The sequence below is a fragment of the Hyla sarda genome, chromosome 2 (genome assembly GCF_029499605.1).
Source record: "Hyla sarda isolate aHylSar1 chromosome 2, aHylSar1.hap1, whole genome shotgun sequence".
Classification (NCBI taxonomy): Eukaryota; Metazoa; Chordata; class Amphibia; order Anura; family Hylidae; genus Hyla; species Hyla sarda.
The window spans coordinates 487,951,986-487,966,742 of record NC_079190.1 but is presented as its reverse complement, the minus strand read 5'-3'; the positions used below and the strand labels follow the sequence as shown (position 1 = coordinate 487,966,742).

General features: G+C 44.8%; 1 protein-coding gene across 2 annotated transcripts in view; it reads right to left on the bottom strand.

Annotated features, from left to right (window-relative positions):
* Window positions 1–14,103, bottom strand: part of CLIC6 (chloride intracellular channel 6) — a 49,904-nt gene extending 35,801 nt beyond the window's left edge. The window contains exons 1-2 of one of the 2 annotated variants that reach the window (XM_056559579.1): window positions 13,122–14,103; window positions 11,205–13,031 (exon numbers count right to left, since the gene is read on the bottom strand). In XM_056559579.1, the coding sequence (XP_056415554.1) occupies window positions 11,205–13,031; window positions 13,122–13,889 (2,595 nt within the window). In that variant the 5' untranslated portion in view covers window positions 13,890–14,103. Of the gene's footprint in view, window positions 1–11,204 lie in introns of both variants that reach the window. The other variant, XM_056559578.1, reaches the window with a different exon arrangement.
* Between the last annotated feature and the right edge of the window lie 654 nt (window positions 14,104–14,757).

Sequence of the window (14,757 nt, the reverse complement as noted above, 5' to 3'; positions counted from 1 at the left end):
CTCTGCTACATATTATAATAATTATTGTTTTCATATAGAGGATCAGAATCCACTGACATAGAGAGGAGCCATCTGGGCGTCACATTCTGCAGAGAGAAGTTTTAGCTGGACCAGGCAGAATGTACCATCTGAATTAGATAAGGAAAGACTATAGAGAAGACGTCACCTGTAGTCACTGATATCATTGTGTATTCCACTCACTATAGAGAAGACGTCACCTGTAGTCACTGATATCATTGTGTATTCTCCTCACTATAGAGAAGACGTCACCTGTAGTCACTGATATCATTGTGTATTCTCCTCACTATAGAGAAGACGTCACCTGTAGTCACTGATATCATTGTGTATTCCACTCACTATAGAGAAGACGTCACCTGTAGTCACTGATATCATTGTACATTCTCCTCACTATAGAGAAGACGTCACCTGTAGTCACTGATATCATTGTACATTCTCCTCACTATAGAGAAGACGTCACCTGTAGTCACTGATATCATTGTGTATTCTCCTCACTATAGAGAAGACGTCACCTGTAGTCACTGATATCATTAAGTATTCTCCTCACTATAGAGAAGACGTCACCTATAATCACTGATATCATTGTGTATTCTCCTCACTATGTAAGTTCTGCAGGTATGATTAGTGAAACTACAACTCCCAGCATAACCTTACCATTGCTTAAAGGGGTACTCCGCTGGAATTTTTTTTTTTTTTTTATCAACTGGTGCCAGAGAAAATCGAGGATGAGAGGGGGAGTTGTATATGTATGATTGATAGATGCATGTACATATGTATGATGTGTGTATGTAGTGTATGTATGATGTGTGTATATATATGTATGATAGATCGCACATCTATCGTACAAATATCTATCATACACATATCTATCATACATACACCAGTCACATACACACCTATCATACATACGTATACTGTACATTGATGCGAGGGGTGGGGGGCCTGAGAGTGATTGGGTATGTTTCACACAACTGATGGGTTGAGGAATATTGGTTTAGATTGGTGTTCTCTAATCTGCTGCTCTCCAGCTGTTTCCCAAATACAACTCCTATCATGTTCTGACAGCCTTCTGGAGCAGGGCTTAGGGGTCTGGGGAGGGGGCAGAGGAGCCTAGAGAGGACTTGGTGGTCTGGGGAAGGGGCAGAGGACTGTGGAGAGGACTTAGGGGTCAAGTGGGAGGAACAGAGAAGTCCGGAGGAGAAGGACAAAGGCATCTGGGAGATGATAGTGCAGGGTGGGATTTAGCTGAAGACAAAACAGTGTGAGACAATATCATTATGTGCAGTGTGTGGCAGTATTATACTCAGTGGCTACAATGTCTGGCAGAGTTATAATGATTATTGTCTTTATACAGAGGATGAGGATCTGCTGACGAAGTGAGGAACCAATGATGTCCGAGCGTCAGACTCTACAGAGAAGATGGAGCTGGAAGAAGACAAGGACCAGATGAAGAGGAAAAGGAACGACAACAGAGAAGACATCACTCAGGTCACTGATATCATTGTGTATTCTCCTGACTGTCCCATTAGAGCTGTTGTAATTTTTAAGTTCTGCAGTGATGATGGGTGACACTGTACTCCAATCTGTGGCTCTGCAGCTGTTGCAAAACTACAACTCCCATAATTCCTGAGACTCTACAGACATGATGGCAGTTGTAGCTTTGCAACAGCAGTAGAGCCACTTTAACCAAGGTGATCGGTCAGGGTCCCAGCATTTGGACCCCCACCCAAAAAAAATGGACTGCTTATTCCAAAATGCCAGGGCCTAATTTTGGTCCCAGTCCAGCCCTTGCATGGGAGGGTAGGGGGCCCCAAGGCACTTTTTTTTGCATCGGGGCCCTGTGGTTTCTAGCTACGCTCCTGATCGGTGGGTGACCATATCTAATCCATATAGTGGGTTACAATATCTAATCCATACAAGAGGGCAGAGTATTTAACCCCTTAAGGACGCACCCTTTTTTTACCTTAATGACTGGGTCCAAATTTTTCAAATCCGCCATGTGTCTGTTTAAGGGGTAATACCTCTGACAGGCTTTTACTCATCAATGCGATTCTGAGATTGTTTTTCTCGTGACATATTGTACTATATATTAGTGGTAAGTCTTTGTTGATTCATGCAGCATTTTTTGTGTGAAAAACTCCATAATATTGTGAAAAATTGAAAAGTTTCTGGATTTAAAAACATTTTTTTTTATGGCATTCAATGTACGGTAAAAATTGTGTTATTTTTTATTCTGTGGGTCGGTTCAACTATGGCGATACCCAATTTATATAGCTTTTTATGTTTTGTTTTTTTTTACTTTGGTGCTTATGGGAGGGGGTGTGACGCCATGAACACGGAAGCTCCAAGCTTCTGTGTTCCGGACGCCGCCGCTGCCAGCCCGGAGATCAGACATTTTAACTCCTATCCTTTGAATGGAGGATAAGATGTTTCCGGCGGACTACCCCTTTAATGCCAGGCATCAGCCTGATTGGCAATGTCAGGCATTAGCCACGGATCCCGGCTTCTGATAGCAGATGGTACCAACCGGCTATGATGTGTGCTCATCTGCCCCTTTGTGCTTCAGTCGTTAAAAACAGCTCAGGCAAGCTGTTGCTATTGGGAATGTCATGATAATAGTCACATCTGGGCCCTGGAATTATAGAGGGCCCAAGGTTTTTCTACCACATAAGAAGACTCTTGTTTTGTAAATGGCCAATGATTGGTGGGGACACTGTAACAGATTTAGCTGGACTGCAAAGTTTCTTCTTTGGGTTCAGCCCAGTTTATCCTAAAAGAATATTACTTTAAGGCTAGGTTCATGTCTGCATTTGACATGTGATCAGTTTGGATCTGTTCATGTACCTTTTGTGCTCCTGAAGAGTGACTAATGTTCCACAGTAGTTAGATAATTCCCTTATTAGGAAGTCCTCCCATAGGAAGGTATGTTCTTAGGTAGGTAGTCCCCCCAATAGGTAAATACATCCTTAGGTAGATCTAACCTTCTCCCCCAAATGGGTAAATACATTGGTAGGTAGCTAACTAAGTAGGTAGGTAGCAAGAGAGCCAGAAATGTATGTAGCCAGGTAGGTAAGCAGGGAGGTAGCCAGGTAGATAGTTAGGTAGGTAAGTAGGTAGATAGCCAAATAGCTAGGTAGATAAGTATAAGGAGTAGGGAAGCAGCACATCCAAAAATCCAAGAGATGGTGAAAGGTGCACGCAGAGCCAGACCTGGGTCAGGGGTCCATAAGTTATACAAAAGTTGATGAATCCGTAGCACACTTGATTCAATAAAAGGTGAAATTTATTCCATTTTCCAAAAACGTCTCCCAGCAACGTTTCTGCCAGCTCACCTGGAAGCTTGAGGAAGGCCAGGTGAGCTGGCAGAAACGTTGCTGTGACGCTTTTTTTGGAAATGGAATAAATGTCACCTTTCATTGAATCAAGTGTGCTACGGATTCATCAACTTTTTTTAGGTAGATAAGTAGGCAGATAGGTAGGTAAGCAAGTAGGAAGCTAGCTGGGTAGGTAGCTATGTAGGTAGGTAAGTATGTACGTAGATAGCTAAGTAGGTAGATAGGTAGCCAGATAGGTAAGTAGGTAAATAGGTAGCCAGGTAGGTAGTGAAGTAGCTAGGTAGGTAAGTAGATAGGAAGGTAGGTATTTAGCCAGGTAGCTATGTAGGTAGGTATTTAGCCGCCTTTTTGTAGTCAGAGGTCCTTGTTTTGTATTTCAGCCTCATTACATGGACATTTGGGTTAAAGCCAAAGAGAATATGAATAAAGAAAACCATAAGAGCCCATAAGGCCACCACAGCCGCTTCTGTAAACTATTAAGGTTCTCCTTATCTATAATTTGTGGCCCCCGGGCGTACAGCACATCACACAAACTCACACTTCACAAGGCACCACAGCTATTTCGGACAATAATTTGAAGGCGTTCACTATTACTTGAACAAAGTGAGAACATTTTTCATCTTCTGGGACAACTATAAATTGTGATATGTATATATATATATATATATATATATATATATATATATGTGTGTGTGTGTGTGTGTGTGTGTGTGTGTGTATTTATAAGAAAAACCTTCATTAATGATGGAATTATAGAGAAACAGTTCATTAATTCTTTTTTATTTTAACTTTATTTATTTTTGAGTGAAAGAAAGCCTGAAAGAATGATCTTCTCATTCACCAATACAAATCATTCTACCATAAATTAATTCATTTAAAAACATCTCCATAGTATTATCTGCTTATAAACAAGTGCAGCACAAACTGTGCCTATAGGAATTGTGCTAAAAATGTGTTCCTAGGAGTGGTACCACATAGAAATTACATTGCAGTCTTAACACTTCCACTTCCCTCCATCTTGGATCTCTGTTAAAATTAACCATTTGACTGCCCTAGACCACTAGGGATCTGTGGTGTCGGGGTGCGATGTGAAGTGTAGGGGTAGATGGTGTTAACCCCTTAGTGTTCGTGACGCCATGGTGTGGTTTGCCTATGTAACCACCCGAAGGTAGTACCGCTAGTCCTAGGTTAGGCAGGGCAAATAATAGTCCAAGGCCAGGTTAAGGTTCACGGTAACTTTTACCAAGGAAGACAGATGGTACAGTCTATACAGCTTGACCATGATCCCAGAGAAGGGACCAGTAACACGGGGGACCTCACAGCTTGCTAGGACTTGACAGACTATAGCACAGCCACACTAACTATAACTGACTCGACTTGACTGAAGATAGTGAGAGCAGACAAAGATGACTTGACTTACTGACTTGTGGCTGCAATTTAGGCTTGAGGCCTCCAGATGTGCTGGACACTGGCCCTGAGACGTCTGGACTGGACCTCAGGATCTAAGAGCGTGTAAGAGGAAGATTGTAGTACCCCCCCCTCTTATAAAGGGGGCTGAGCAAGGAGCCCATAGGCTAGCTGCAGGTCACCTGGTGCTCCCTGGGTAACAAACATACGACTTAAACATGTGACAAACATTATCATGTGACTAACAACCATGTGACCATATCAAAGGTCCTTTACCCTTAGTACATAACTTTAACACACTATGGGGGAACACTGCAGGTTAGCCCTGAGGACGTACAGGGACTCAACCTGACAGGACTGTAGGAGCATACTGTATCCCGTACTGGGACATCACAGATCCTTATGCTTTGTCCCACTGGGGATCCTTACAGAGCCTATGGTTGGGTGTTGAATTTGCTTTTATTAATCTGTTATGTTTTATATTGTTTGCATCATTCAATACAATTTGTTTTATGAAACTGTGAACGTATGTAACAGGCTGAAAGCTGTAAAGGTTTAACCCTCGCAGAGCTTACTTTAGTCCAGCCTCTCTACAGAAAGGAAGAGAGAAAGTCAATAGAGAGAGAGAAAGCAGTTGAGTCTGGGACAGCTTGGGAAGGGGACCTTGGGGGGGGTTCAACGCTCCCATAGACAATGAATGGAGCACGGGGCATCCCACCACTTTATTCAGCATGCACAGTCAAGACACTTATCCCCAAAACAATATGTCATGCAAATGTTTTTATCAGAAGATTTTCAGTATTTCATACTGAAAAAGCCAGTGAAAAAAGTGGCCACTAGGGGTCCCCCTGCCTCCTGGGACACATACCAGTCCTGCAGTGTCCAGTGGTCATTGACACGTCATGGACACCATGAATGATTGACAGGGTTGCAGGCAGAGTGAGGGAGGGGGAGGAGTCAAAACAGTGAGGCGAAGAGAGGGCCACGCCCCATGGCTCTGCATGGACAGAAACCTTACTGAGCAATGATGGCAAGTAAATAAAGGTAATTCTGAGTGAAACATAGGTCATAGACACATAAAAATAGATATAAATAGACCCCCTACTGATTGCTAGATATGGCTGGTTGAAGGTTCACCATAGACCATAGTGGAGCCTGTGCCGAACCGGAGATTAAAGCGCATCCAGCTCTATCTAGAGATCAGACCCAAATGTTCCGTGTCAGGAACTGTCCGGAGCAGGAGAGGTTCGTTATGGGGATTTGTTCCTGCTACGGAAAATTCCTAACACAGACAGAGGTGGCAGCAGAGGGCACTGTGGTCAGACTGGAAAGAACTACACAACTTCCTCTGGAGCATACAGCAGCTGATAAGTACTGGAAGGATTAAGATTTTTATAAAGAAGTAATTTTGCTAATCTGTGTAATTTTCTGGCACCAGTTGATCTGAAAATATTTTTTTTTCAGAGCTAATTTCTTACAAAAACAACGCCACCCCTGTCTTTAGGTGGTGTGTATAATACAACTTTACTCCATTCACTTCAATGGGAATGAGCTGCAATACCACATACAACCTGACGACGGGGGTGGCGCTGTTTTTAGAAAAAAAATAATCTCTTTTTTTTTTTTTGGTTCCTCCAGCTGTTGCAAAACTACAACTCCCAGCATGCCCGGACAGCCTTTGGCTGTCCGGGCATGCTGGGATTTGTAGTTTTGCCACAGCTAGAGCCTCAATGGTTGGGAAGCACTGATGTATAGTGTTAATCATTTCCAGTATAGTTTGCTATAGTGCAGAGCAGGATTCGATGTAATCTGTATCATCGTACGTTACGGGTCACCTCCACCTGCTGTACCGCTTGCCAGCTATGCCGCCTAGTCATGAGATAGGAGGCCGGCAATAATCTCCACCTGCACACTGACGGCATTCAGGAGATCAACAAGCTTTTCCAGCACTCTCCTTAACACCTTCCAGTCCTGGATATTGTAGACACAATCTAACTGATCACCGATCACATGTTGTGGTTATAGTATATGATGTTGGTGCTGCATACTGTTTATACAATGGACTCGATATTACAACGACCAAGGAACTTACTGCATCCTATATTACAGCTACCAGAGGGGGAAAAAGACTGGGAACTTCCTGGGGGATGACATATACAGCTGCCAGAGGGGGAAGAAGACTGACTGTGGGCATGCTTGGGACTATATTTACAGCTGCTAGAAAGGAAAAGACACAGGGAGCTTACTGTAGAGATTGAGGAACTTACTGCATTCTATATTAACGGCTGCCAGAGGGGGAAGAAGACATGGCACTTATTGGGGCTGACATATACAGCTGCCAGAGGGGAAAGAAGACTGACAGGGGCATGCTGGGAACTATATTTACAGCTGCTAGAAAGGAGACTGACTGGGAGCTTACTGTAAAGATTGAGGAACTTATTGCATTCTAAATTAACAGCTGCCAGAGGAGGAAGAAGACTGACTGGGGGCATGCTTGGGACTATATTTACAGCTGCTAGAAAAGAAAGGAGATTGACTGGGAGCTTACTGTAAAGACTGAGGAACTTGCTGCATCCTATATTAACAGCTGCCAGAAGAGGAAGAAGACTGGGTACATTTTAGGGGTTATATATGCAGCTGCCAGAGGGGGGAGAAGACTGACTGGGGGCATGCTAGGGACTTTATTTACATCTGCTAGAAAGGAGACTGACTGGGAGGTTACTGTAAAGACCGAGGAACTTGGTGCATTCTATATAAACAGCTGCCAGAAGGGGAAGAAGACTGGGCACATTTTAGGGGTGATATATGCAGCTGCTAGAGGGGGAAGAAGACTGACTGGGGGCATGCTGGGGACTATATTTACAGCTGCTAGAAAAGAAAAGAGACTGACTGGGAGTTTACTATAAAGACTGAAAAACGTGCTGCATCCTATATTAACAGCTGCCAGAAGAGGAAGAAAACTGGGTACATTTTAGGGGTGATATATGCATCTGCCAGAGGGGGGAGAAAACTGACTTGAGGGCATGCTGGGGACTATAGTTACAGCTGCTAGTAAGGAGACTGACTGGGAACGTACTGTAAAGACTGAGAAACTTATTGCATTCTAAATTAACAGCTGCCAGAGGGGGAAGAAGACTGACTGGAGGCATGCTGGGGACTATATTTACTGCTGCTAGAAAGGAAAAGAGACTGGGAGCTTACTGTAAAGATTGAGGAACTTACTGCAATCTTTATTAACGGCTGCCAGAGGGGGAAGAAGACATGGCACTTATTGGGGCTGACGTATACAGCTGCCAGAGGTGAAAGAAGACTGACTGGAGGCATGCTAGGGACTATATTTACAGCTGCTAGAAAGGAAAAGAGACTGACTGGTAGCTTACTGTAAAGACTGAGGAACTTATTGCATTCTATATTAACAGCTTCCAGGGCACCTATTGGGGCTGACATATACTGCCAGAAGGGGAAGGAGACTGTCTGGGGGCATGCTGGGGAGTATATTTATAGCTGCTAGAAAATAAAGGAGACTGATTGGGCACTAACTGGATACTATATTTACATCTAACAGAGCTTGAAATAGACTAACTGGGAACTTCCCTGGAACTATATTTACAGCTAATAAAGAGGAAAATGGAGCAACTGAGAACTTACTAGGGACGATATTCACAGCTGCCACAGGAAAAGAAGATTGACTGGGAACTTACTGGGGGCAATATTTACAGCTGCCAAAGGGTTAAGAGGACTGAATGGGGGCTTAATGAGCACTATATTTATTACTGCCAGAGAGGCAAGAACAGCAACAAGGGGTTTACTAGGAGTTCTAGTTACAGCTGCCATAGGGGGAAGGAGACTGGCTTTGAAGTTCCTGGGGACAAAATTGGTAACATCCAGAAGTAGAATACTAAAATCTTACAGGGCACTATATTTACAGCTGCCAGAGGGTGGAGGAGACTGACTGAAAACTTACTGGGGTCTATATTTATACATTTCCAGGAGGAATAGCAGAGTAACAGAACAGGTTTGTAATTGAATATGCAGCACAATTGTTATTTTGCATAAAATAAAAGTATTCAGTAATCACCAATGACACAGGCATCTAAACAACTAAAGCTGTTTTGTTATAACACTAGATAGGATGACTTATTTTGGGGGTGTATTGATCATCTTAAGACCAAAATGGTGTATGGTTATGTTGCAGTGGGTGGGTGGATAGCATTACTTTAGGAAATCTCTTCCACCCTGCTATTTACCCTGCAGTTTAGCCACGCCCCACTGGAGAGCATGTGACTTATCTCTGGCCACATGTTGGGAAAGGTCAACAACAACAGTAAAATAACTTGGCATCATGGACTTAAAGGGTGAAGAAAAAAAATCATGGAATACCCCTTTGAAGAGGTACTCCAGGGAGGCATAAATATAAAAAAAATCTCCAAAGTCGTCATACTACCTGGATATTTTCCCTGTAACCCATCCTGCCCGATATGCATGGCTCCTGTGGCCCCTATTGTCTTGATATTCTTTGCCAACCTTCCCTTCCCTTGCCTATACCTCCCAGCAATCATTGCAGCTCTTCTCTGTTGTTCAGCTCACTCTCTGAGAGCAGCCCCCACCCTCCTGTTCCAAGCAGCAGAGAGAGGTTCAGTGCCTGATTGGCTGAAACCTCCCAGTTTTCACCACTAAAGAGAGCATGACTCGTTAGTGCAGGGCAGAAACCACATGGTCTGTGTCTCTCAGGAGGGTGGGGGCTGCTTATAGAGAGGGACTTGGACAGAGTGGATGGCTGGGTGATATCATGCCCGCACTTCATGTTTGTCTGTGACAACCAAAAAAGGGAAAACTCCTCTATTTAGCTAGTGAATGATATTTAGACAATTAAATAGGTTGATGAGAGGGAAAGGATGGGCTATGGGTTTAGTTCCTCAGAGTACCCCTTTAAGGGGTATGCTTCCTAATATTCTCACTAACCCAGTGTTTCCCAAACAGGGTGCCTCCAGTGTTTCCCAAACTGGGTGCTGTTGCAAAACTACAACTCCCAGCATGCCCAGCTTTGCAACAGCTGGAGGCGCACTGGTTGGGAAACACTGGGTTAGGGAGTAGGATTAGAAAGGGGTCAATGTTTTTTGGGGGTGGGTGCAACCAAGTTCTGCTGTCAGCTGAGAAACGGATTCATTTGTATCCAGTCTAGACAAAGCCCTGTGAGAAGAAGGCAGCAGCTACACATCTCTGCTAGTTTAATACAATGTATCAGTCTGAGGTCCTGGCTGTAAACCTCACTGAGAATTGTCTAGAATTGGATACAAATGTCTCCACCCCCCTAGTAAAAACAGGTCTAAGGCTGCGTTCACACCACATTTTTGCAGTACAGTTCCCGTATACGTTTTCAATTTGAAAACCGTATGGAATCGTATTGAAAACCGTATGCGTTGACTCTCCATTGAAAACCGTATGCCAAAAGATGCATCAGGTTGTGTCCGTTTTACATCCTGTACGATTTTGTCCGTTTTTTTTTTTCCCCGTAACCAAACCATAGCCTACCACGGTTTTTGGTCAAGGTGAAAAATCGTTTTGAAGCCATATACGTTTTTTTTTTTTAACATGGGAGTCAATGTGTGTACGGTTCCATCAGGTTTTCACCATACGGTTTTTGACTTTGCACAGTTTTTTCTTGGAATTTCAATGAAACAAATGAAACTTTATTCATAATGGAGTGAAAAGTTTAAAACGTATACGTTTTTTTTTTTCTTAAAAAAAAGGATGCAACTGGACATAATTTTTCAGACCGAATACATTTTTTAACCGTATACTGGTTAAAATTTGCACACATTTTGATACAGTTTAGTGCGGTTTTGAGGAATCCGTTTTTAATCAAAAACCTGATACGGGAACTGTATTGCAAAAATAATTACAATTCCCCAGCGGTTACTCCACCAATTGAAGCTGACAGGCTTCAACACCTGAATAGTGATGTAATGTCTTGGGCCGCACTGCAACCTGGGAAAACCTGAGATGACACTCATTTTGTATGCTGTTAAAAATAAACATTGAGGCAAAAATCACATAAGAATTGTGAGACTATCCAAACACAGGTACAGACACTATATTATAACCTACCCTAACTTTACAGCCCCTATAACACAGTCAAAAAAATCCTAGAATACCTCTTTAAGTAAAGGGTACAGATGTTGTCCTCTTCTATCATGCTAATCTGTAACTGTAACTAGGCAGATTTGCCCTCAGGACCCTAAGAAAGCTGAGTGATAAGTCTGAGGACATATTGTCCATCAACCCAAAATGACAGATAAGAGGAGGACGCTCGTACGTTTACACCCATTGACTTCCATTTGAAGTGAAATCTGCTGAAGGAAATCTGCAGCAGAAAATACGCACATGTGGACGTACCCTTATACTATGCAACAAAAGTAAAGATAATCTGAATTGAAGCCTTACCTTAACAAATAGGCAGATGTCATGTTCTTGCGGGGCCTCGTTGTACTGTACCGGGGTGTCTGGGCCGACCATCTGGACCATACCATTCTGTCTAACTGTATCTTCCTTGCCTGCACTGGCCTCAGATCCTGTATTTGGGGCTTCTTCTTCTTCTGTTGGGGTGTCCTCAGCCTTAGCAGGACTGTCCCCAGGCACTGTCTCAGGCATCTCTCCCAGGATTGCATTGTTTTCTATTGTAATGCTCTCATTTGGTAGGTGGTGTTCTTCTGTAAGTTTTTCTCCAGGTTCACCCTCAGCTGTGAGCTCTTCTGGTTTTTCCTCAATATTCTCCTCCTCTCCACTAGGTCCTTGCCTCTCATCTCCATCTTCTTCTAAAACTTTTTCTGACTTCTCTACATTTATGTCACTTATCTCCAGAGATGCTTCTCCTCCTGCTCCTGTATGTATGGGTGCAGTCCCTTCCTCCACCTGATCTGTACTATTATTCCCATGTTCTACCTCTGCTCCAGCAATGCCTTCTGTATCCACTTGTTCTCTAGCTCCCAAGACTACATGTCCTGCAGCTCCTTCTCCCTCCTCCCCCTCTTCTTGCTTTTCAGCATCTTCCTCTCCAGCTTTTTCTTTGTTACTGTCCTCATCCTTTTCCTTCTTCTCTTTCTCCTCCTCATCACTGCTGGAGGTCCCTTCACTGCTCTCACCTTTTCCACCTTCCTTCTCATCCTTATCTAGATCAGGCTGTGTGGGTTCTGTGGGTGCCTCAGGCTGATCCCCATGTGCAGTGATGTCTACATCAGGGGCTATAACTAGTGTCTCTTGTTCCTGACTCTCCCCTGTATCCTCTTTTTTTCTGGAGCTGTCAGCCTCCTTCTTTTCTACTGCATTTCCCTCAGCTAAAGGTATCTCAGCATTTTCTTTGTTATCTTCTTGTGTTCCTGAACCTGTTTCCAAATTGGGGTTCTCAGTCACCCCCTTACCTTGTGCATTCTCCACCAAATTATTGTTCTCAGCCTCTTCTATCTGTCCTGTACCCTCTACCACATTGGGGTTCACAGCCTCCTGTTTCCCTCCTGCACCTTCCTCTACAATGGGGTTCGCAGCCTCCTCTTTTTCTCCTGCCCCCTTCTCTACATTGGGGTGCACAACTTCCTCTTTCTCACTTGCACCCCCACCTATATTGGGGTTCACAACATTATCTTTCTCGGCTGTCCTCTCCTCCAAATTGGGGTTTACAGCCTCCCCTTTCTCTCCTGCAGTGGCCTCTACATTGGTTTTCACACTCTCTTTCTCTCCTGCATCCATATCTACATTGGGGTCCACAGCTTCAACATTCTCTCCTTCACTCTCTTCAACATTGGGGTTCACAGCCTCCCCTTTCTCCAGTGCACTGCCCTCCACATTGGGATTCACAGCCTCCTCCTTCTCTCCTGCACCTTCCTCCACATTGGGGTTCACAGCCTCCTCTTTCTCTCCTGCACTCTCTTCCACATTGGGGGTCACAGTTTCCTCTTCACCTTGTGCCCCCTCCTCCACATTAGGGTTTGCAACCTCCTCCTCTCCTGCCCCCTCCTCTAAATTTGGGTCCACAGCTTCCTTTTTCCCTCCTGCCCCCTCCTCCACATTGGGGTTCACAGCCTCCCCTTTCCCTCCTGCCTCATCCTCCACATTGGTAGTCACAGGCTCCCCTTTCTCTCCAGCCCCCTCCTCCACATTGGGGTTAACAACCTCCTTCTCTCCTTCCCCCTCCTCCACATTGGGGTTCAAAGCCTCCTCTTTCTCTCCTGTCCCATCCTCCACATTGGGGTTCACAGCCTCCCCTTTCCCCCCTGCCTCCTCCTCCACATTGGGGTTCAAAGCCTCCTCTTTCTCTCCTGTCCCATCCTCCACATTGGGGTTCACAGCCTCCCCTTTCCCCCCTGCCTCCTCCTCCATATTGGGGTTCACAGCTTCTCCTTTCTTTTCTGCCCCATCCTCCACATTGGGGTTCCCAGTCTCCCCTTTCCCTCCTGCCCCGTCCTCCACATTGGGGTTCCCAGCCTCCCCTTTCCCTCCTGCCCCGTCCTCCACATTAAGGTTCACAGCCTCCCCTTTTCCTCCTGCCCTGTCATCCACATTGGGGTTCCCAGCCTCCCCTTTCCCTCCTACCCCGTCCTCCACATTGGGGTTCCCAGCCTCCCCTTTCCCTCCTGTCCCATCCTGCACATTGGGGTTCCCAGCCTCCTCTTTCCCTCCTGCCCCGTCCTCCGCAATGAGGTTCACAGTCTCCCCTTTTCCTCCTGCCCCGTCCTCCACATTGGGGTTCCCAGCCTCCCCTTTCCCTCCTGCCCTGTCCTCCACATTGGGGTTCTCAGCCTCCCCTTTCCCTCCTGCCCCGTTCCTTACATTGGGATTTGCAGCCTCCTCTTTTTCACTTGCACCTTCCTGCACTATGGGGTTCACAGCCTCCCCTTCCTTTTCTACATCTTCCATACCATTGTGGTCTACAGTCTCCTCTATGCCCCCTGTGCCTGCCCTTAGACTAGGGTCCACTGTCTCATGCCCCCTTGACCCCTCAGCCTGAGGACCCTCCGCAGCCCCCTCAGCCTCACCTCTGCCCACCTGTCCATTGCTCAGGGGTAACTTCTCACCCCACTCCCCTGACCTGACCTTCTGGAGCACTTGTTGCTGCTCACCTGCGCTCTCTGCCATGCTTGCACCAACAAAAAGTGTGTGTCCCCCAGCTGCCGGCCTCTCCGCTTCTTAAGTGACCTGGTTAAGTGCAGGATTAGTGCCTTGCAGTCAGGACTGTGCTCACAAATCCTCTAAGTGTGCTAGAGTGTGTGTGTCCCACTTCCCTGCAGTCACCACGCCTTGCACACCTCCCACTGGTACCACAAGACTCCTGGAGGAATTCCCTAACCTTTCCATAGTGCAGGTCACATTGCTGCATTCATCTATAGCCGCACAGCAGGGAGTGATGGGAGATTGTAGTGATGGCCTCCTGCTATGTATCGGAATCATTCATAAATCTCTGACTGACAGGCTGCGACGGCCATATTCACACTTCAGAATTTCCGCATGGAATCCGTTCCAATTTCACACAAAATCCGAACAAGCCAGAAACCACCCAAATGAATGCAGACGCAGAATAGGCGCAGATGTGCGAAAATTCAGCCACGTGAATATAGCCTAATAGTGCCAAATTCACTTTTAACATCATATTAACCCCTTAAGGACCCAGCCTAAATATACCTTAAATATATTCCAAAATTTGATGAAAAAATTGAAAATTTAGCATTTTTTTTTTTAACTTTGAAGCTCTCTGCTTATAAGGAAAATAGATATTCAAAATAAATTATATATTGATTCACATATACAATATGTCTAAAGTTGACATGTTTTTACTTTTGGAAGACACCAGAGGGCTTCAAAATATAGCAGCAATTTTCCACAAAATTTTCAAAATCGCCATTTTTCAGGGACCACTTCAGTTTTGAAGTGGATTTCAAGGGCTTTCTTATTAAAAAATACCCCATAAATGTCCCCATTATAAAAACTGCACCCCTCAAAGTATTCA